Below are 22,828 nucleotides of genomic sequence, written 5' to 3' on the forward strand. Positions count from 1 at the left end.
CATTTATTATTATTTTTCTTTTTTGTTTAATTGTAATTAACTAAAAATAAAATATAAAAGAAAATAAAAAGGCATAGAAATCGTTTCACATACTAAATGACCAATCATACAAATTTTAGAAACGCTAAGAATCATATTCGTAAAAAGGAATTAACAGAGACTAACTTTGTGATTTTCGATAAACCGTAAGGACCATTTATACAATTTTATCCAAAGAAAAATGTTCATCGAAATCCGAAATGATAACTTCGAAATCCGAGATCGTATGTTTGAAATAGACATTTCATATATCATGGTCATTGTAAAATACATTAAAAATGGTTATATAGTGATTGATGGTCATGGACATATTTTACGAATATTTTGTGATTGGTTTTTCTCCTTTTTTTTTGTGATTAACTTGTAAACAATGGTTGGGTAAATACTTGAATTTAACATATATGTGCATGCATATATACAAGAAGATGAGATGGACTCATAGACATGAAGACATGATGATGATGATGATGATGATGATGGGATGCATGCATACATAGATGGCCATGGGAAGCAAATCTGTAAAAGGGAATCAAAGGAAAATAAGAGGTGGCCACCCCACCCCCACCTGCCCAAGATATGGTAAGTGCACATGATTTCACAACTTACATCACCTGTATCTCTTCTCAGGATTTTTGTGGCTCCCACCACTTCGCCTTTCTTTCAATCCCTATGCCTATATTTTTCATATTGAAAATATTTTAGATAACTAATTTAAATAAATAATTATATTAAAAAATACATTGTCAAACTCAAACCTAATGTCAATACCAATTTCATTTGTCCTTTTTTTGTACTTTTGTACATTTTAACAGTTTGTCCTACTGTAAAAGATCACAATTTATAAAATCAAAATCTAAAGTTTATAAATTCAGTCATTATCTTTCTTGATTTGGAAATATCACAACTTACCATGTGAATGATTTAGATAAACCCAAACACTTAAAGAATCTTTTTGATTACAATGTAAACATCCAAGATTTTGGTGTTTTCTTTATTTGATTTTTTTTATTTAAAATTGCCAATTTGCCCCCTTACACTATTCCCCTTGCTTGCCTTATAATCCAAAAATATTAAGAGGTGGAAGATCTTTGGACGAAGATCTTGCTTTGTGGGTTGTGTGGGTCTTTTCTTTCACATAAAAACATCTATCTTTCCTCATTTTCCTCATCAAGAAACCAAACCCACAAAACAAACCCATCTTTTTTTGGTTAATTTCTTCATCATCTTCTTTGATTTTTGAGATCTGCAAATCTTGTTCTAATGGGTGTTGCAGCAGATTCACAGTTTCATGTTCTTGCTGTTGATGACAGCATCATTGATAGAAAACTGATTGAAAGACTACTCAAAACCTCATCTTTTCAAGGTACTAATTAATTCTTCCCCTTTTCATTTATCCAATTCGAATCGATTCAAATGGTTATGAATTCGAGACTCAATGTAAATCAATATTGATGTAATTTCACAATTTCAGTTACGACTGTGGATTCTGGAAGTAAGGCTTTAGAATTTCTAGGATTACATGAAGAAGATGATGAAATTCATAACATGAATCAACCCTCTGTTTCTCCAAATATCAATCAGGTATGCATTTGAAGGATTCTTGATTGAATCTTTTACGTAATTGATTGTTTTGGAAAGGATTTGCCAACGAATTTGCAACTCTATTTTGCAGGAAGTGGAAATCAATCTGATAATTACTGACTATTGTATGCCTGGAATGACAGGCTATGATTTGCTCAAAAAAGTTAAGGTATGAATCGAGTTTATATTTATTTTGTATTCATTTACTTCGATTAAGTTTGTGATTTATCTCATATAATTAACAATTTTTATAAATATATCAATTATATGAGATATGAGATGTAATTTGTTGAAAAAAAACATTATTTACTTATTTTAATGGTATTTATTTACTTATTTTACAGAAATCTTCATCCTTCAAAGATATACCGGTTGTTATTATGTCATCGGAGAACGTTCCTTCAAGGATTAGTAGGTAATAACTTTAATCTTGTAAAGTAAAAAAGAATACAAATATTTTATTTATATGTTATTTATTTAATAATATAAATTCTACTTGACAGATGTTTAGAAGAAGGAGCCGAAGAATTTTTCTTGAAACCTGTTAGATTATCAGATGTAAACAAATTGAAACCTCATATGATGAGAACCAAAATCAAAGAAATTGATCATATTGATCATCAATATAATCAAGAACACGAAAAACATCAAGAACAAAATGTATTGGAAACTAAAGAAGATGAATCGACACAACAATCCAATGGGAACAAGCGAAAATCCATGGAAGATGGAGATCTTACAAGACAAAACAAAACCCAAATTCAATGGTGGCCATATTGTAGATTTGACTGATTGCCAAATAGCTTCTTTTAATTTGACTTTTTTTTTTTCAATTTTGACTATGAATTACTTTTCTTTGACCCACCTTTTTACTTTGAGGTTTGTAAAGAGCAATGAGAGATCAGGGCATCTCAAGATTATACATAGTTTTACTTGAAAATAGAATTTGTAACAAGATAACATTAAGTAAAGGTCAACGTCTATTGAGTCAAAGTCAACTTTTTTACATCTCGTTTACCTCCAAGTGAAGATTCATTGACAAAATGGATAAGTGAAGATGGGATTTGCATGTTCATGGTGAAAATGAGATGTTGAAGGTCATAACCTTATGGGAATTTGTGTTGACTTTTTTTTAGACAAACAACTTTGACATTGAAATGGTCAATCTTGTTCATCTTCGATTTAAGTGGGATTTAAGCACGATCAAAGATTGGAAATGTCAATTGCTATAAGTTAAGGGTGTTGTGCGACATTGTGTTTAACGTGTTGGGATATTAATTTCAATTAATGTAATTACATATTTTTCAAGTTTCAACACAAATCATTTTTATATAAGACAACCGGGGTTGGGCAACACGAAACCCGCGTTATCTTACGTGGCAGGAGCGTTTAACGGCGTCATAACGGGGAACACCGCCCCAGCCCCACGTTATTGCGCGTTACGCCATCAGGCGTTACCGTGGTAACAAGTCATAACACCATAATTTTGACTGTTGTGTATTTTTGTCCAGTTGAAAAACGGTAATATTATCGTTGTTTGATACAGTGAAAAAAAAAAAAAAACTACTTCTAAAATTTACTTTATATATATATATATATATATATATATATATATATATATATATATATATATATCATTTTATTCACTTCAATTCATTTATTCTATATTTATCTCTATTTTTCTATATGTATCTCTATTTCATTCAAAACAAAATAACCACTATGGATCAAACCCTGAATACCCCTCCTTCGAAGACAAACACATCCACTCCATTAGGTTTGCGGGATATAAGGGATACATGAACCTTCTAAACTCCCAAAACTCACCATAAATTCCATATTCGGGCAATTTTTTCAATCCCGCCTCACCCCCAATACAATTCCCTACCTCACCATTTATGCAACAAAATGCAAACATTCAACAAAACATTTTTAACACATTCGGTCACATGCGCCAAACAGTCACACAACTCACACCCATGCAAGAACCCGTTGTCAAGACGCAAACCGGGGGAGGTCAGAGAGCATCGGGAAAAAAAGGGAGACCAAAAAAGAAAGGGAAAGAGGTTATTGTCGTGATAGATGAAACGGAAGCACCTCCAACATGGTGGACACCGGAGGAAGAGCATGTGTTGGCGGATGCTTGATGCGGTACTTCAAAACAACCAACTATGGGGAACGATACGAAGAGAGTTGCTTTTTGGGATGCCGTAATCGTCAAATTCCGCACGATTTTGAACAAGTGTGACACATATCGCAATAATGATATGCTTAGTGGCAAATGAACTCAAATTAGCCGGAAGTGCACCAAATTCAACTCCATATACAACAAACTTTCTTCACAACGTCAAAGTGGTGCCAATGATTTCGATGTGTTTAGAGCCGCGAGGGAGGAATATCACGTGCAAATGGGGCACGTATTTGAGTATGAAAAAGTATGGGGTATAGTAAGGAAAGATCCAAAATGGATAAAAACACCAACATCATCGAAACAACAATCAAAGGGGTCACGTGGTTCGGGTTCGGTTGACGTTTCCGACGGACACACGAACATCGACCTCAACGCGGACACCGATGAGATCCCGTACAAGTTTGATAACATCGAGGAAATCTCTCCGCCACGACGACCGATGGGGCGCGACAAAGCCAAACGCGCGCAACGACATGAGCAGGAGAATGAAAGTCGGCTTCGAAAGCATGACGAAATGAAAACAAAAAAATTGACGCCCACATGGAAATCGCAAATAAAAGATATGAATTGCAACGGAAGCATTTGGATTTCCTTCGTAAAGAAGTCGAAGAAGATCGTATATCGAAGGATTTGACAATTCTTACGACAAATGAAGCAAATTTACCACCGAGACGAGCTGAAGCGATACAAATGATGAAGGCAAAGATCGAGAACAAATACTTGGGCGAAGAATAGTTTGTTGGTGTTTTTTTTAATTATTAGGACTATCGTGTGTTTTTTTTTTCAATGTTTTTTTTTGTATGGTATTTTTAATTTACTATTTAATGAAATTATGTTTTTTTTTAATTTATATGTTTTTTTTATAGATATATGACATAAATAAAAATAATAAAATGAATTAGAAATATATGAAGTAAATAAAAAAAAATAAAACAAATTAAAATAATAGAAATTAAAAAAATTAAAAAAAAATGGAAAATACAATGTGTTATCTCATATTATTTGGTGTTGCTCATTTCCACCTTTGGTGTTATAACACCAATTGTGACTAAGATGATGAGGTGGATAATTTGGGTGTGATAACATGTAATAACATGTTGCCAACACCTAGTAGTCTAATGCAACGACACAACTGATGAAAAATTTAGTTTCTAGTTGGCACCAAATCTTTAAATATGATGCAAATATGAAATGTAGGGATGCGCGGAACTCATCTCATCACAATACAAATGAAATTAAATATAGAACCAAACCAGAATCATATAAGAACCAAATATATAAATCAGTTATGCTCTTAGTTTCTTGAATTTCTAATTATCGGTTCCAGGTCGGGTCGAATTTGGAATTGATCTCATCCCTATATAAAAGGTATGGGATAACTCAAATAACTACAATATATATATATATATATATATATATATATATATATATATATATATATATATATATATATATATATATATATATAGGGGACGGTTCACTTGAGATTAAGAAAAAAAGTAAAGATCTTGAGATTTAAACCTCAGCCACATATTTCGTATTTGTCGCTCTAATGCTCCAGCATACCAGCAGCAACGACGTATGCCTAATCATAAATGATTATATGGCAGAGAGGTATAATCATACAGGATTATACATGTTTATATGTATATGCATAAAATGATTATACATATATTGTAACATCCCGAGTTCAGGGGTGCAAGTTCAGGGTTCAAAGTGAAAATGTGAATGGGCAACTCGGCGAGTCCATGGGTGGACTCGGTGAGTATGGTCGCGATTTTGGTCGCGTGTTAAGTGGCCAACTCGGCGAGTCGGCGGCTGGACTCGGCAAGTTGGTGTTGTGTGGAGAAAACCTTAATTTCGGGGGTTAAGCCCTATATAAAAGACATTATACCCTCTCCCCAGCCTCCTTACTCTCCCTTGAAGTCCAGAAAACCCTAATGCGCGTTTGTGAGTGATTTTGAGAGCATTTGAACCTTGGAGAAATGTTTTTGGAAGAGATCTTGGAGAGTTAAGAGGCTTGGAGCAAGGGACTTTGCAAGGATTTGGATTTCTCTTCTATTGGAGCTTTCTTTTGAGGTATTATTTCGTTGCTTGGGCTAATATTCATCTAAATTCATCATTTTGGAGTCTTTGGAAAGTATAGCTTGTGATATTTTGAGTTTGAAGGTTAGATCTGAGGTTGCTACCTCAGATCTGGAATGGAGAAGGTCTAGAGTGCATTAAAGTCCTTGTTCTTGAGTGATTGGTGAAGCCATCTTGTCCCAAACCCTAACCCTAGAGTGTTATATGCTTAGATCTCTTTGGATTCACGTAAAGTTTGCCACTTTACGTGATGGATGGTTTGTAGAATGGTAGATCTATGGTTTGGATCATCTGCATGGCCTGGAAAGCCTCTGTATGGATTAAGACCTAAGGGTACTCGGAGAGTCACAAGGGTGTACTCGGTGAGTTGCTTGAAGATGGGCAGGAACTTGACGTGTTAGAAGAACAACTCGGCGAGTTGGTTAAAGATAGTCTTGGACTCGGCGAGTCTGGTCGTGAGGTCCTAACCTTTTTCTGGTTAAGCTGTGAATCGGTGAGTCAAGGGATGACTCGGTGAGTTGAGTGAGAAAGGACTCAGAGTTTGTTGGACTCGGCGAGTTGAGTCGCGGATTGGGAAGTTCTGAGCATGGGGACTCGATGAGTCATCGGGTTGACTCGGCGAATAGAGTCAGTCAGGAGGTTGACTTTGACCAAGGGTTGACCAGTTGACTTCCAGGGGCATTTTGGTAATTGTTGGCTTTTGTTTTGAGTTCACTGTTTTGGTGTTGGCTAGTGGTGGAGATCGTGTCAGTGGTCGGAGCAGCTTGGTCTTATCTCTTCAGTCGTCAGTTGCATGTGAGTTATCCTCACTATATCGACAAGGTCTACGACACCAAGGCCGACCCTTTATCGGATTATAATCCAGGTATCGTTGTTATGTTATTGCTTTGCTATGTTGCATCTTGGTAGTTAGGATGGTATATGTTAGAGACCTGGTTAAGGTCGGTATCCTGGTATATAGGATGATGCTATGCTAATGACCGGTTAGGTCGGTATCCTGGTTAGGATAATGATATGTTAGGTGATCTGCTAGATCGGTTTGATTGGATATGAATTGTTATATGATTGAATGTTTATGTGCACATGGTTGTTGGACTGGGGTTGGGTTGAGGCAGGTCTTGCTTTGTGTTGTAGGCCAACATACCCAGGGCGGACCGGTTATCCCGAAGGCCCAGCGAGCGGTCTGGATAGGCTGTAGGCCCCAAGAGGGCGGACCAGACGTACCGAGGCTCGGAGAGTGGACCAGGCCGACTGAAGTCCCAGTGCGGGCAGACCAGTCATACTGTAGACTCAGAGAGTGGACCAGGTGGATTGAAGGCCCGGTGCGGGCGGACCAATCACACTGTAGACTCAATGTATATGGCTAGACTCGGAGGGTGGACCAGGTGGACTGAAGGCCCGGTACGGCGGACCAGTCACACAGTAGACCCGAAGTGCATGGTTGTTCTGTGTTCTGTTATGATATGGCATGTTGTGCGTGTATGGTATATGTGGTTGGTATTTTGGGGGTATCTCACTAAGCTTTCGGGCTTACAATTATGGTTTAATGTTTTTCAGGTTCTTCAGGAGACCTTGGCAAGGCAAATGTGTGATCGTACCGCTCCTCATGATTATGTTTTATGATATGGTTCTGGGAAGACTCTGATAATAATTATATTGAAAACCTTTTTGTAATAACTTTATGAAACTGGGTTGTTTTTGAAAAGTTTGAATTGGTTGAAATTTTTAGAGTGTTACAAGTTGGTATCAGAGCCTTGGTTTGAGTGAATTGGAGGAACATTTGTGTGAATCCAGTCTCAAATCAAGGAGAGTTTTCAAAAGAGAATTTAAAATGGTTTTCAAAATGAGTAAAAGAGGACGCGGAGGTACGATCAGTCGGAGCCAGTAAGTAACCCCAAAATACCATACATGATATTTGTTTTTGAGCTATGATAGAACAGCATGCTAGTACTAGGCTAGGGATCTTCAGGATTTCATGATAATGTTGTCTGATTTATGATGCCTGCTAGCCTAAGGTTTCTTCCGAGGGAGATTTCCAGTGTTCCTCTAGGAGTGAGGGTTGAGTGCTTGTTATGTATGTTCTTCACTAGGGTGTTGTGGTGATAATTGATATAAATATGGGTAGGTGTGGAAGGTAGTATGGGCCCGTACTACTGAAAGCACAGGACCCATATGCGTATCAAAGAAGCCATAACCTCTAGGGTGGGGTTGGGGGTTGGTTCCCGGGTTAATGGGAAGTATCTGAGATCTTGCGGTGTTTTTCAGTATGGTGATTACGAGACATGCTGGGAGTGGATCCGGGCCAGGATCGGCAGCAGGAGAGGGCGGTCAGGGTGGGTCAGTACCGCCCGAGGTTATTGATCAGATGAGCTCAGGCGAGTTGGATGCTAGGATTCGTGAGATCCTACATGATGAGGTTGCTGTATTGTTCTGGGCCGAGTTGTCGGAACTGTTTGGGTCGATCAAGACTGCCATGGTTGAGTATTTTGATGAGCGCTATGTGGCTCTCACGGAGACGGCTACCGTGGCGCCTACAACGGCTGTAGCAGCGGCAGGGGGAGGAGCTGGTAGAGGTTTTCAGTATCGGGACTTCGATAATACGAGATGGGGTTCAGGATCCGATTATTGCTATGAGATGGTTGTCTGACGTGGATGGGTGTTTCTTCATGTGTTCATGCCCTGCTGATCAGAGGGTGAGGTGTGCTCTGAACCTGTTGAGGCTCGGGGCGAAGGATTGGTGGAGATTGACCACGGGGTCATATTCGGATGCGCAGGGGGCTGCGGTTTCATGGGATTAGTTCTAGGAGATGTTTAGCACTCGTTATGTTCCGTGGGTTGAGAGAGAGAGAGGTTGGCTCAGGAGTTCCTGGAGCTGAAGCAGGAATCGGAGTCGGTGACGGAGATCACCAAGATGTTCGCTGAGAGGGAGATGTTTTGCCCTGAGTTTGCTTCAGAGCAGGCTCAGATGTCCCGATATCTGAGTATGCTCAAGAGGGATATTAGGCAGTTTGTGTCTACGCAGAGGTGCGAGACCTTGTTAGAGTTGCAGGAAGCCGTCAGGCGGCGTGAGTTGGAGATTGAGTTGCAGTTGAGAGAGCAGAGGCAGGCCCCGGCACAGTCGCAGCCAGCGCCGAAACGGTCCAAGACCGTTGATTATAGATTAGGAGATCAGAGCAGCCACGCTTATGGGAAGTGTGGGAAGGGTCACACCGGAGTTTGTAGGTCCGGTGGTGCATGCCGCAAGTGCGGAAATGAGGGGCATTATGCGAGGGATTGTTGGCAGACAGCCCCGGTTTAGGATTTGAGGATTTGTTATCACTGCCATCAGGTTGGACACTTGAGGGTCAACTGTCCACAACTTGCTACAAGACCGGTGCAGGCTCCAACACCGACCACTTTGAGGATTTTGGGTGGAGGTCAGGGTGGAGCGGAGCCCCCAAGGGCTCAGGGTCGTGCTTTTCAGCTTACAGCAGAGGAGGTCAGGGTAGTGCCGGATGCAACTGAGGGTATGTTTCTTTCTTGATGTCTTGTTATCTTGTGATTATTATATGTCTGTTCACAGATTGAGTAATCATAAATGATTATTACAGTTAGTCGCAGAAGAGGTGGTGGTGACAGAGGTGATGGTGGTATAAGTAATGGAAGTGACAATGGTGGGGTCGACTGGTGTCAGAGGTGGTGGTAGTGGTGGTGGCGGTGGCGGTTACGGTGGTGGGAATGGTGGCGGATGAGAAAGGAATGGGTGGCACTGTGTAATCATTTATGATTACACCAGACCTGCCGCGCCGGTACGCCTAAGGGTTAGAGCGGCAGATGTGAAATACGTGGCTGAGGTTGAATCTCGAGATCTCTATTTTAATTTTAATCTCAACGGAACCTACCTACCTACCTCTCTCTCTCTCTTTATATATATATATATATATATATATATATATATATATATATATATATATATATATATAGAGAGAGAGAGAGAGAGAAAGAGAGAGAGAGGTAGGTTCCGTTGAGATTAAAAATAAAATAGAGATCTCGAGATTCAACCTCAGCCACGTATTTCACATCTGCCGCAATAACCTTCCGGCGTACCGGTGCGACAGGTTTGGAATAATCATAAATGATTACACAACGCCGCCTATTCATTTATCCTCCGCCACCATCCCCACCACCATAACCGCCACCGCCACCACCCCTACCACCACCTCTGACACCAGCCGACTCCACCACTATCACCTCCGTTACTTATACCACCGCTATCTTTGTCACCACCACCTTTTCTGCTACCAACTATCGTAATCATATATGATTACTCAGTCTGTGAATAGACATATATGTATAATCATTTATGATTAAACATATATGTATAAACATGCATAATCATATATGATTATACCTCTCTGCCATATAATCATTTATGATTAGGCATAGTCCGTTGCTGGAGCATTAGAGCGGCAAGTAAGAAATATGTGGCTGAGGTTCAATCTCAAGATCTCTAATTTTTTTTTAATCTCAAGGGAACTGTCCCCTATATATATTATTATCCATCATATATATATATATATATATATATATATATATATATATATATATATATATATATATATATATATATATATATATATATATATATATAGGATTAAATTTAGTATGATGGATAATAATATAGATAAGGGTATGGATACTATGGAATTTGAAAGATAAAAACGTCACCCATAGTCGGAGGTTGTATCAATTGTAAGAGCATCTCCGGTTAAAGTTTTTTAAACGTTTTTTTAATTTTTAGAGTAATTTATTTAAATAATTATGATCTCCTATCAAAAAGATTTTTAAACAAAAGTTTTTTATCTAATAAGTCATTAAAAAGCTTTATACAAACTTATGTGTTGGAGTAAAAGTTTTTTCAATTTTCTTATCAAATTGTTAGTGGAAAATCTAGTTAGCAAATACAATAAATATTTATAAAGGCTTATGCATCAGAGATTCTCTAAGTATGGATCTCGAGAAATCGTGTGGAATGCCCACCGGAATAGCAAGAAATGATTATATATATATAAAAAAAAAACGAGAGAAATATCGAAGCTAGAAGTTTTTGGAGGTGTTTGGTATTCTTTCAAACAATTGAGGTAGTTCTTCCATTTAAGCTTGATATAATCATTTTAGGGTGTTGTTGTATACTATTAAACCATACTCTAATATATCCTAATCTTAATCATTATATTATTTATTAGGTTTAAACCCGTAGAAACCGCGGTTAAGAAAAAAAAATATTTTTGGTGGTTCCAAATCATAACGACTAATTAAATATTTCCAAAAAAAATATTAATATACAAAGATAGATGTTGTGTAAGTAAGTTTATAATGACTAATTAAAATAAATATAAACAATTGTATGGATATCCGATTATATGTGTGATTATATGCGTAGATATTTGATAAAATCTTGATTTTGTACAATGTAATAAAAAATTGAATAGAGTGGAAAAAAACACACAATAATAATAATAATGATAATATTGCATTGTTGTATGACAAATTAAAAATGACAGTAATGTAAGAATGGAATAGTGAATCGTTGGAATGGACATGGGTGGGAATGTTAATAGAATAAATTTTAACAGGAATTCTGTATATTAAATGTATATATAATGTATAACTTTACGATTATTCTATACATTATTTTAATCACAAAGATTAGTTGAATATTTAGCAACGTATTTTGTTATTTTTACTAATATATGCAGTGCATTTTGTTTTTGTCAATATATAAGAGTAAAGTACTTACATTTCCTAACCGCCACATAACCATGTCCATACCAAAGACCGTGTGGTTCAAGGGTTGACCACGGCGAAAAAAAATAATTAGTTGTTTTATCGAGTTGGAAGAAAATGAAAAGAAAAATATATTTTTTTAATTTTTGTCCTACATTAGTTAATATATAAAAAAGTCAATTACATTCTATAACATTGCTAACCTTTTTTTTTTTTTTTGCAAATATAAAATTTTATGAGATGTTTTACATAATCAAACATTCAACATCAGGTATCAAGTATCAACTTCAAATAGTACAACACATGCTTAATCACCAACAACAACAAGCATAGATACAACAGAATAGATAGCAACATTTGAAATTGGTTTGTGCTACAACATGATAATTGGTAAAATTCATACAAGAGTGAAAATAGTAATAGCAGAGTACATACATACATAAAGATGACATTGTAGCATAAAATTCATTCATTAGCTTATGGCATACATACATAAAACATAAAACTTAAGATTAATTAGTTATGATCTTATGGATTAACAAATCAACAGATGGCATACATGAAACTTGAGATTAATTAGTTATGGTCTTATGGATTAATAAATCAACAGATGGCCTACATGCATAAATGTCAAGCTAATGTCAAACACAAGAAAATATTAGACTATTAATCAAGCTAATGTAAAGATGATTTAATATATTAGTTGTTAAGAACTCACTTAAGAATTTTCTCAAACACCTTGTATGCAATGTAACGTTTGTATCACTATTACTAAAGAATAAAACATTACACTTCCTTACTACATTACACTTCCTCGATTAAAACTTTGCCAAAACAAAAATAACTGAATTTACTTAGGATTATCTAAAAATATATTGTTGATTTTGTTTTCATTCAAGGGGATTGTCGAAAAACTAAATCCTCGTATCAAATTCTAATAATCTAATGGCTTATAAAAGAGCTTAAACAATCATTGTAACAAACTATTCAATTGAACATAGCTTATATTTTTTAATTTACTTTTCATACGATCAATTTATTTTGTCTGCCTGTTGCCTCCATAGATCAAAAACTTATGTTTTTTAATTTTGAAAATATATACATAATGCATGTTGGTGATGCAATGAAAGTGGAAAAGAAAAGCCAAATTCATATTCAGAAAAATCACAACCACATCTTTAACGGTGAAGAAGGAAATGATAGCTAGAAACATTGGTGAAACGTGAAATTACATACAACGTAAAATTAAATCAAATGGAAGAACATATTAACTATGTAAACGCTGTAAAAAAACTAATTAGGTCAACAAACGAATCGTTAAATTAAATAAAATAAAAAATGATAAAAACAAAATCCTTTCTAATAAATGACTGTTTTTTTACCACTTGTCACATTCTCATTCAATTTGTCAAATGTCATGGTTATTTTGAATTATTTTTTTTTCTACATGTCAGTTTTATGAGTTTTTCTATTTTATTAAATTCTACATGATATTTTAATATAATAATTGTAATAAATGTACTAATAAATAGATATCAATTTCATTAATGAATTTACTTTTTAATTTAAAAATTCTTAAATTTAAAGCTTATTAGTTTTTTATTTAAATTTAAAAAATAAAAAATATTTATATTATAATAATTCTTTATTTTTCTTATTTTCTTATAAATTCAAAGTTTTTAAATATAACCTTTATATTTAACTTTTTTTTTTTAAATTAACTCATATAATACATGAGTCTCACAACTAATATATATCAAAAAATTAGTTAATAAGTATTTAAAAAAAATATAGTCATATTTAAGGTAAAAGAAAGTTAGGTCAATACATAACCATTAAGTGTATTTAAGATATAAGAGATGCGGCCTAATAAATAAAAATTTTAATTTAGACTAGAGCCATCATTTTATTAGGTTTTATAGGTTTGAGTTATGTGATTAGGTTACATTTGACTTCAAACCAAAAAGCAGTAAATTGTAAATTGAAGGAATTTTTGGATCGTATAATTTTTGGGTATGAGCTTCTTGAGATAACCAAATTTAGGGTTGGGTTTTGATTATTAAAGTTGAGCACAAAATTGAACACAACTAATTTGAGAAACTTAAAAGTTGAGCACAAAATTGAATACAACATCTCAGATCCCCATTAAAAAATTATAAATTTTATGTAGAAATACATATAAAAAACAATTAACCACATAAGGCAAAATGAAACAGAAAATGAAGAAAATAATTAGCATCCACAAACAACGATTACTACTATATAAGAGGATATAATATAATTTTTGAGAATAAAATTCATAAATAGCGACATATCTTTCGGTTTGTTTATTTTAGTTATTTAGTTAAAGCATTTTGACTTTCCAAGTTACTACGTATTTAATAATATCTTGATTTAATATGGCAATATAAACAATTTTGCAAGTAAATCATTTTAAAGTCAACAACTAATAATAAACTAATTATATTATGTATTGTAGAGATCATTAGTATATTTTGTTTATTTTCAATGATATATTTTGTAAATAGTTTAAACAAGAATATTAATTAGAAAAATGAGAAAAATAAAATTTTAATCTAATTCTAATCATATGAATATATGATATTTTCTTTTTTGAAAATAGTAAAATACACCTTCAAGAAGTTATTCGCTTATTTTACGACTTTATCCAAACATAACGCCAAAAGCCCAAAAACAAACAAACGTAAAACCCTTTCCCTCTTTATTTTAATGCAGAAGTTCTTCTGTAAAAGGCTTTTAGGAAGGTTTCTTGGAAAAGATCGAAACAAAAGGAGCGAATTCCACTAACAAACGCTACACAAATTGGCGTTACTGAGGTAATTTGATCGATCTCAAGCAAAAAAATCCCCTTATCTGATGTAGTTGTCGGTTCTTTCTGCTGATCGCATGCAAACAACAACAGCAACTCTGTGTGTTCTTATCCATGATTTTCTTATTAATGGATCACATCAATTTTTTTGATATGATCTTCATAGGTGCTTAATTTCCCTGCTGCTAGTTGATGTTGTTGCTGTGATTATGTTTCTTATTGTAATTTTGGAGTGGATCATTAAACCCTAGAATTTGATGTATCAATGTTGTAAGGAACAGGGTAAATATCAAATTTCATGCTTTGGCCTTAATTTATTATGAATCTGAGTTCATTTACATATTGTGCTATATGTTGTTAATTTATACAATTACTTCTCTTACCCCCTTGGTGTTTTTCTGTAAGAAAAAGGATCATGCATATCATTGAAATTGATCTTAGGTTTACTGTAGTTTCCAATGCTTTTAGAAGATTTGAAGTCAACATAAATTTGGGATCTCAATACTCTTTTCAGAGCACTTCTTATCCATTATTTGAAATTCAAAGTGCACTTCTTATCTAATAATGTAATTGGCTTCAATACTCTTTTCAGTTAAAGCTGTTATCAGGTGTCCATTAGCAAAGTTGAGCATCAACATCAACAACCCTTAGTTCTTACCACAGAAACTTATCTAGCTGCAATATAGAAGAAAGATGTCTAGTGGAGAAGTCAAAAAGGTTTCACCTCAAGATTTACAACTGGTATGCTCTTGAGCTTTGAATCTGTTTTTAAGCAATTGCTGTGACTTCATAATGGTGGGAGGATACAATAGTAATTTTTCATCTTTGAGTGGAGATTTTTACCTAGTTAGATGGATAACTAGTGAAATGGAATAAATGTTATTTGTAAGTGTTGCTTTTGTTATTGTTTCCAATGACTTTTCTCATTTGATATTTATTATCAGGTACAAAATCTTATAGAAAGATGTCTCCAGCTTTATATGAGCCAAAAGGAAGTTGTTAGCACACTACTACATCAAGCGAAAATAGAACCTAGTTTCACTGAACTTGGTAAATACTAAATACATAGTCATCATCTTTTAATCTTTCTACAAATTTCCACATTTTGATTTCTTCATATAACACATTTTTCATGTTACAGTTTGGCAGAAACTCGAAGAAGAAAATCAAGATTTTTTCAAAGCTTATCACCTGAGATTAATAGTAAAAGATCAAATAATGAAATTCAATAAATTACTCCAAACACAAGCTGACCTCATGCATCAAATGTCAACTTCAGTCCCTGTCTCCAACGGATCTCATCTTCCTCTATGTAACCCTTTTTTTTTTTTTTTTGAAATTTATATTTTTTTATGATATAATTTCATAATATTAACACATCATCTTTGTTTTACACTTACAGTGCACCAAAATCCTTCATGCTATTCCCAAGATAATAATACTACTACTAATAATAATAATAATACACAAACACAACAAGGTATGAAGCTAGAGAACATGAACATGCAGCAGTCAACTGTTGGTCAACTCTCTGTACTGATGACTCAGAATTCAAATATGGGAATTATGCAAGGAATGAAATCAGAATCTGGGTATACAGATGCATCTTCTTTTCTGTATAATCCTTCAAATAATGTTGAAGAAAGACACTCTGTAATGACAGATGTACATGTACCTATTCCTTCCTTTGTTACTGAAGAATCCAATCCAAAACATGTTATTGTGAATGAATCAATGGATTCATCATCTTTTGGATTTTTGGGACAAATTCCAAGAAGCTTTAGCCTATCAGATTTGACAGCAGACTTCTCCATTAGTTCAGGTACTTTTATTATTATTATGACATTCTACTTTGAAAAAAAAAACCTAGGATTTGTGAAATCCTATAATAATATGACATTTTGTTTCAGATATATTGGACAACTATACTAAGTCACCCTACCTAGCATCTGACACAGACTTCTTGAATCCTCATGGGAATGGAGGCATCCAACAAGGTATTGTTTATGATTTTTTGGAATTTAAAAAAACATAAATATATTTAAAAACATAAAATAAAAAAAAAAAAAAATCACTTGTCAGGAGACGGTAAAAGGTTGGACACTATATCAGAAGGCTTGAGTTATGAAGGATTTGGCAGTGATTGATTTATTCATAATCATTATTACTTAATGATCATGGTACTATTTCCAGCTATTAATTATAATTATAATATAATATTAGTGAAATATATTAATTATAAGTTCCAAATAAGAAAAAGGTACAAAAAGAAAGGGACTCGCTTTCGAATTTCGATCTCTGTCTGTGCAAAAGACGAGAATGCCCTTCTTATTATCATTGAATATAACCCTAAAATTTTAAAAAAATTTATATTTTACTGATTACAGGTCGACGTTTAGCCCAAGAAAACAGAGCTTTTGGTAAATAATTTAATGGAATTCAGACATATCAACTCTCAAATAATGTTGATGATGGTTGTTATTTATAGAGCTTGATGATTTGTTATTCATAGTGTTAGATTTATTTTGATGTTTCTATTTTTTTCTTTTTGTGTGTGTTTTGTTTGTTTTTATAGAGGTTGATGATTTGTTATTCATGGTGTTTTAAAATATAAATTTTAGATGTAAATGATTCCTGACACGTGTTCTGATTTGTAGTTACTTTGTTTTTGTGCAATGAGAGAAGACATTCCACTTTTTGATGTCTTCTTGGTTACTTTAAATGGGAAAAAAGTAAATTTTTCATAAATGGAAAAATCAAGATAGTTTGAGACCTAATATGTTTAAGTATTTGTAATCTTACATTTTTGTCCCACTGATAAGGTGATAATATGAGAATGCATAAGTAAGATCTATTTGGCCATGAGCTTCTGAGAGTTTTTGTAGGAAAAACATTTTTTTTTTTCACTACCTTGTTTAAAAAAGATTACCAAAAAGGTCAAATATGATTTGAAAAAGAAAGAAAGTCATAATCAATACTTATATAAAGCTTACACATTTTGTCACTAACTTTTAGTGTAAGATCTTATAGTAATCAATCAAAAGTGCTATCATTTAATGTTCAGACCTTTCTCCTTTTACAACAATCACTCCAATTACAAATAGCAATGTATCTTCATGTTAATTATGGCATCCTACTTTCATTACCTCCTAATATTATAAAAGTTGTACTTTGATTATCCGAATACAAAGCAGATTTTGCTTTAGGTAGATTTTTCAACAAAAGGTTCATGGAAGTCATTTTCCCTCAAACCCTAATTTGTTTCATGAACAAGTGTTGTCAAAATGTGAAATGAAATGAAATGAAATTTGAAATATTCAGAATAGATAAATCGACACACATGAATATGAATATGAAATTTTAAGGCATGAGATGAATATGAGCAGAAATTGCATGACCAATGATCACTAGTTAAGTATCAACACATGAAATATGAATATGAATATGAAATTTTAATGGTTAGTTTTTTTTTTTTTTTTGAACAACAAATATATTCTACTCCTAAACTACTCTTTAAATTTAACCTACGTTCATAACCAGACTTGAACCCTCGACATCAAGAAAGAAAGATAACACCTGATACCACTAGGCTACAAAGCCCTTTGATTTTTAAAGCGTTAGTTTTTTTTTATTATTTTATTATTTTTTTTTAAGTTACTCTCAAATTACTATTATATTTTTCTTCTGGATACTCACCCAACTAACTTTTTTATCAATGTGTTTAAAATTTATATTTTGTCATAAAAAAAATAAGATAGAGAATCCATGTCTAATTCGAAAATGCAAATTTCCAATTTGGTCATTTATGTAAAATGTTTTAAACCCGGGCTTTTTAAATATCTTTTTAAAAAATATGGTTGTTGGTGCGAAGATATGTATTTTTTTTATTGTTATTATATTAGATTATATTGATTCCGTCATATTGTATTTTTAAAATTCTAGATATCGTTAGCAAACTTTTTTTTAGCTCGAATATCCGAATAGTGTGGTTTTGTTTTTTGGTTTTCATCTCTTATGTGAACCAATCTTTCTTTAAAAATATTGACTAATCGTAGATCATTTTTATTAGGGAAGTGATTTGTATAAAACATTTTTTATGCAAACACAACAAATTATTTTTAGAGGAGTTGCACGATATGTATAAAAACATATTATTATTATTATGTATGGATGTCAAATATTTCGTACAAATCGCTTTCTTTTCTATTATGTGCACCGACATATTTTGAACAAGTATTTTTAAGTTGTTAGGCCATCTGCAACACATACCATGGAAGGTTAAGTGGTCTAGGTGGTTATGGCCGTGGTTCATGCACACCAGTCCGGACCTTCGTGGTCGTGCTCGATGGTAATGTCAACCACGGATTACAATGGTTAATCATGTTTAAATCATTTTTGACCATTTGACCTTTTCTTTCAATGACTATTTTATTATTTATTTTTAATTAATTTTTATCTATATAAATACCACTACAAACCTTATATGTCACATAATTCTTTTCTCTTTCTATTCACATTCATACATCTGTGTTGTTCTTTCAAAAAACATGGCTCCCCAAAGGATGAATTTGTTGAAGAGGAAGAAGAGAAGTTAACACTAGCATGAGTGTCGGTTTCCGAAGACGAAGATAGTCAAACCTCTAGAGATTTTTGGGGAACAGTTCAAAGCGTTTTCTATGGTTTAATGAGTTCTACAAGTCAAAATCCCGATGAAATATGTTTGAAGTTGCATGATATGAGGGTAAATTATTGCGGGTTCAATGGAATTTACAACTTTGTTATAAATAATATACATGGAGGCGATATCGATCCGATTGATGTGGCTATGGATCAATATGAAAACACAAACCACAAACGTTTTACACATCTCAAAGCTTTGTCAAAAGTTGAAGAATTCCCCAAAATGGAATAACATTGTTTTTTTAAGAAAATAAGATTAAGGGTAGTTGTTTGTGTTTGAATTTTTTTATTTTTTTATTTTTTTATGTTTTCTTCTATTTTATTTTAAATTGTGTTTTTTTTAAGTTAATGTAATGTTTTTTTTAAAAAAAATTTAATGAAAGCCTAGTTTAAAGATATATGTGTTTATTGTATTTTTGAATTAAATTTAATTAAAAAAACTGATATGGGGTAGTGTATTAGTGGTAGGTATCCTATGGTTTTAGTGGTAGGATGTGAGGATGAGTGATACTCACTAGTATAATGGTTAGTGATAAGTATTGTTAATGACCTTAAGAACCTAGACATCAAATCAATTAACCATTTAGACCGGATAAAAATTTATAGTTAAATAAAAAATTGTTTGTGTAGAAAACCATGCCATATGATATAATTTATAATTAGGGGGTGTTTGGCTTAGCTTTTTATAGCCAAAAGTTCTTTTTGGAAAAGAAAAAAATCAAAAGATGTTTGGCAAACTAGTTTTAAAAGTCACTTTTGAAGTTTTTTACACAAGGAAAATGAACTTTTTGGAAAAGTCAGGAAATCCTGACTTTTTGTAACTTTTTCAAAAATGACTTTTTGGGTTTGAAAAGCTAAGCCAAACACCCCCTTAGATACATGATATGATTGTAAAAGTAAAATATTTAATTAGCAATTTTTTATTTTTTTCTTTGAAAATATATAATTAAGAAAACCATGAAGATTCAAAGGGGTGTAAGTGACATTACTAAACACTCGAAGGCCATCTTGCAGCTTAGAGATATATTAGAGGGACCCAATTGAAAATTACGAATTTCAAATTAATACTTATGGTTGTCTTTTTGCTTTGAATCTGATCCTCCGTCTAGCAAACTCGTTCCACGCGTAGACGATTGAGGAGCGATAAAGAAGCTGTTTTTGACGAAAGACCTCCAGATTTAGGTGCAAATGGTGAGTGTTCAGAACTTCGTATGCAACTGTATCTCAAATCTTTTAATCTTACCCGTATATGTTAAACACTTGCTTAATTTTGTGCAATCATACGACACCAAAAGAACTTTTTGTTCGATCTTTGCTTCACCATCGACCAATTTGAGATTGAGGGTTTCTTGGAAATTGAAGAATCTGGGTTTAGCATATAGGGAAGATGCTACTATTGGTATTTTCTGGTGATTTAGCGAACAAGGGTAGTAAAAATGGAATTTTAGGGCTTGTTGATTTGTGGACAAAGTGATACTAGTATGATCATAAGTCAAAACAGTCGGAATATATGGATCCTGTGGGCTTCTGTTTGAATCTTTAATTGCACTATGTAACAGATACTGTCATAGCAAAATGAAAACGGAGGTTTAGGGCTTGTTCTTGATCTTTTGTATATTTACATGCAGCTGTAGATTTATCTGTCAAATGTACTCATTCCTTTTTTCCATGAATTACTCTCATTCTTGCTTTGGATTTGGGTTGTCAGGGTGTGTATGGAGAAACATCAAGGAGAGAGAAGCCCAGAGGACGTCATCATGGGTTAACTCAGCAGAAAAAGCAAGAGATCAAAGAAGCTTTTGAGCTCTTTGATACTGATGGCTCTGGTATGTTGTTAACCCAAAATCTTATATAATGCAATGCTAAAAGGGAATGAAAACATATGCTAAAAGATGCTTAAAAATACATCCTGAGTGAATATGATTTGACTTGTGTGGTTGTTTTCTCTTTCAAACAATAGGCACCATTGATGCTAAGGAGTTGAATGTTGCAATGAGGTATGATATGACCTTCATATAACACACAACAAAGATCTTATGATAGAGGATTATGCATACAAATGATATGTTAACTTAATCTCATTTTTCAGGGCTCTGGGATTTGAAATGACAGAGGAGGTAACATCCAACTCCCGATGATTTCCTTCTTTTTTTTTCCCCTTAATTTATGTGTTTCAATTTCTTATAACTTATTTTCACCTATCAGTTTGATTCCAAGAATTTTACTTATTCTGCAATCCTTTTTATTTATCAGCAAATTAATCAAATGATAGCAGATGTAGACAAAGATGGAAGTGGTGCAATTGATTTTGATGAATTTGTGTATATGATGACTGCTAAAATTGGTGAGAGGGACAGCAAACAGGAGCTCACAAAAGCATTCCAAATCATTGACCAAGATAAAAATGTAACCTTCTATATTATTGACCCTCTTTTTTTTTTTACATTTTTTTGATTAAAAAATAAAAATTAATGTTTCTTTTGCAAAAATACAGGGGAAGATATCGGTTTCAGACATTAAAAATATCGCTAAGGAATTGGGCGAACATTTTACCGATGCAGAGATACACGAGATGGTGGAGGAAGCCGACCGCGATCGTGAGTTTTTCTACTTTTTCTCTCTGAACATGTGGGACAGGACAAAACAAAACAGAACAGGATGTATTGTATTTTGCATCTGGACTGACACTGATGTGAATGAGACAAAAAGTTGCAGTTTCTCGTCCCACCCACCCAAAAAGGTGGGACAGAGAGATACTGACACTTGCTTTAAGTTTCTTGTTTGTGCAAAAAGACGTAAATGCCCTTCTCATCATAGAAAATAACCCTGGAAAGTTTGTCTAGTCCAGTCCCATGTAACAAACAAAGCCTTACATTTTTTTTTTTTTTTTTTTTTTTTGGTATTGGTCAGATGATGGAGAAGTTAGCGTGGATGAGTTTATGAGAATGATGAAGAGAACTTCGTATGGATATTAGGCGAGTTTGAGCATATTAGGCTTGGAGGTGTCACTTTTCCCTTTGATCATGTCATGTATGATGTATAAAATCTATTATACTGAATGGTTAACAATGGCTTTTTTTTAAACATTGGTTAATGTGATGTTTGGATGAATGATGTTTAAAATGTATAAACGAAAATGATAAGACCCTTGGGAAAATGCTTCGAAAAATGCAAGGATAAAATAGATGAGGGGAATTTGTAAAAGAAAATTATCGGATTTTAGTAGTACATATGTGCTTTTTTACGCCATCTTGCAAAATTTTAAAAAGTCCATAAAATGGGAAACTAGAAGCAAAGTTTGAAAACAGAAGGCTGTGTTTGCACCTAGTATGTTAATTTTTTTATAACTTATATGAGGGTTGATAATCAGCATGGTGGTGATGTTGAAGTGTCTTCGTTTCTATAGTCTTTATGGTGGTTTAGTTCTTCTGTCTTATGTGAATTTATGTTATATTCCGTATTGTGCCTGATAAATGTCGATTTCATGTTTATCACTGTACCTCTTGGACAATACATTCCTTCTTATGATGGAATTTTGGGGGCACAATCAGGTGACTTCTCTTCCATTACTAACATTTTATTATGAATCTTAAGGTCATCTGACATTTTGAATCTGTTACAAATCGGATAAAAATTGGTTTTAAGAAAACCGGTTT

The 22,828-nt window shown here is 33.6% G+C and overlaps 3 protein-coding genes across 4 annotated transcripts; all 3 read left to right on the forward strand.

The window, feature by feature from the left end:
• Positions 1 to 1,111: 1,111 nt before the first annotated feature.
• On the forward strand, positions 1,112 to 2,628 carry LOC111878350 (two-component response regulator ORR9). The gene is made up of 5 exons (XM_023874858.2): positions 1,112 to 1,402; positions 1,511 to 1,620; positions 1,712 to 1,789; positions 1,965 to 2,035; positions 2,124 to 2,628. The coding sequence occupies exons 1-5, from the start codon at positions 1,300 to 1,302 to the stop codon at positions 2,410 to 2,412; spliced, it is 651 nt and encodes a 216-aa protein (XP_023730626.1). The 5' UTR covers positions 1,112 to 1,299; the 3' UTR covers positions 2,413 to 2,628.
• An 11,711-nt stretch (positions 2,629 to 14,339) lies between these two features.
• On the forward strand, positions 14,340 to 17,193 carry LOC111878356 (uncharacterized). Of its 2 annotated transcripts, XM_023874864.3 has the most exons (8): positions 14,340 to 14,499; positions 15,085 to 15,233; positions 15,437 to 15,542; positions 15,634 to 15,804; positions 15,895 to 16,314; positions 16,403 to 16,489; positions 16,575 to 16,672; positions 16,880 to 17,193. In XM_023874864.3, the coding sequence occupies exons 2-7, from the start codon at positions 15,186 to 15,188 to the stop codon at positions 16,637 to 16,639; spliced, it is 897 nt and encodes a 298-aa protein (XP_023730632.1). In that variant the 5' UTR covers positions 14,340 to 14,499; positions 15,085 to 15,185; the 3' UTR covers positions 16,640 to 16,672; positions 16,880 to 17,193. The 2 variants fall into 2 exon arrangements, with proteins under 2 accessions (XP_023730632.1, XP_023730633.1); XM_023874865.3 differs by lacking the exon at positions 16,575 to 16,672.
• Positions 17,194 to 20,216: 3,023 nt separating this feature from the next.
• On the forward strand, positions 20,217 to 22,329 carry LOC111878351 (probable calcium-binding protein CML20). Its single transcript, XM_023874859.2, has 7 exons — positions 20,217 to 20,363; positions 20,881 to 20,998; positions 21,133 to 21,169; positions 21,262 to 21,289; positions 21,426 to 21,578; positions 21,667 to 21,769; positions 22,083 to 22,329. The coding sequence occupies exons 1-7, from the start codon at positions 20,361 to 20,363 to the stop codon at positions 22,145 to 22,147; spliced, it is 507 nt and encodes a 168-aa protein (XP_023730627.1). The 5' UTR covers positions 20,217 to 20,360; the 3' UTR covers positions 22,148 to 22,329.
• The last annotated feature ends 499 nt before the right edge of the window (positions 22,330 to 22,828 follow it).

This window comes from Lactuca sativa, chromosome 5, assembly GCF_002870075.4.
Source record: "Lactuca sativa cultivar Salinas chromosome 5, Lsat_Salinas_v11, whole genome shotgun sequence".
NCBI lineage: Eukaryota > Viridiplantae > Streptophyta > Magnoliopsida > Asterales > Asteraceae > Lactuca > Lactuca sativa.

Bases quoted from the DNA above. Each gene is read 5' to 3' on its own strand.
- LOC111878356 (XM_023874864.3), top strand. From the start codon at position 15,186: ATGTCTAGTGGAGAAGTCAAAAAGGTTTCACCTCAAGATTTACAACTG. The intron at 15,543-15,633 runs GTAAATACTAAA...TTCATGTTACAG, and splicing joins ACCTAGTTTCACTGAACTTG to TTTGGCAGAAACTCGAAGAA. The intron at 15,805-15,894 runs GTAACCCTTTTT...TTACACTTACAG, and splicing joins CGGATCTCATCTTCCTCTAT to TGCACCAAAATCCTTCATGC.
- LOC111878350 (XM_023874858.2), top strand. From the start codon at position 1,300: ATGGGTGTTGCAGCAGATTCACAGTTTCATGTTCTTGCTGTTGATGAC. The intron at 1,621-1,711 runs GTATGCATTTGA...TCTATTTTGCAG, and splicing joins TTTCTCCAAATATCAATCAG to GAAGTGGAAATCAATCTGAT. The intron at 1,790-1,964 runs GTATGAATCGAG...CTTATTTTACAG, and splicing joins ATTTGCTCAAAAAAGTTAAG to AAATCTTCATCCTTCAAAGA.
- LOC111878351 (XM_023874859.2), top strand. The intron at 21,170-21,261 runs GTATGATATGAC...CTCATTTTTCAG, and splicing joins GAGTTGAATGTTGCAATGAG to GGCTCTGGGATTTGAAATGA. The intron at 21,579-21,666 runs GTAACCTTCTAT...GCAAAAATACAG, and splicing joins TCATTGACCAAGATAAAAAT to GGGAAGATATCGGTTTCAGA.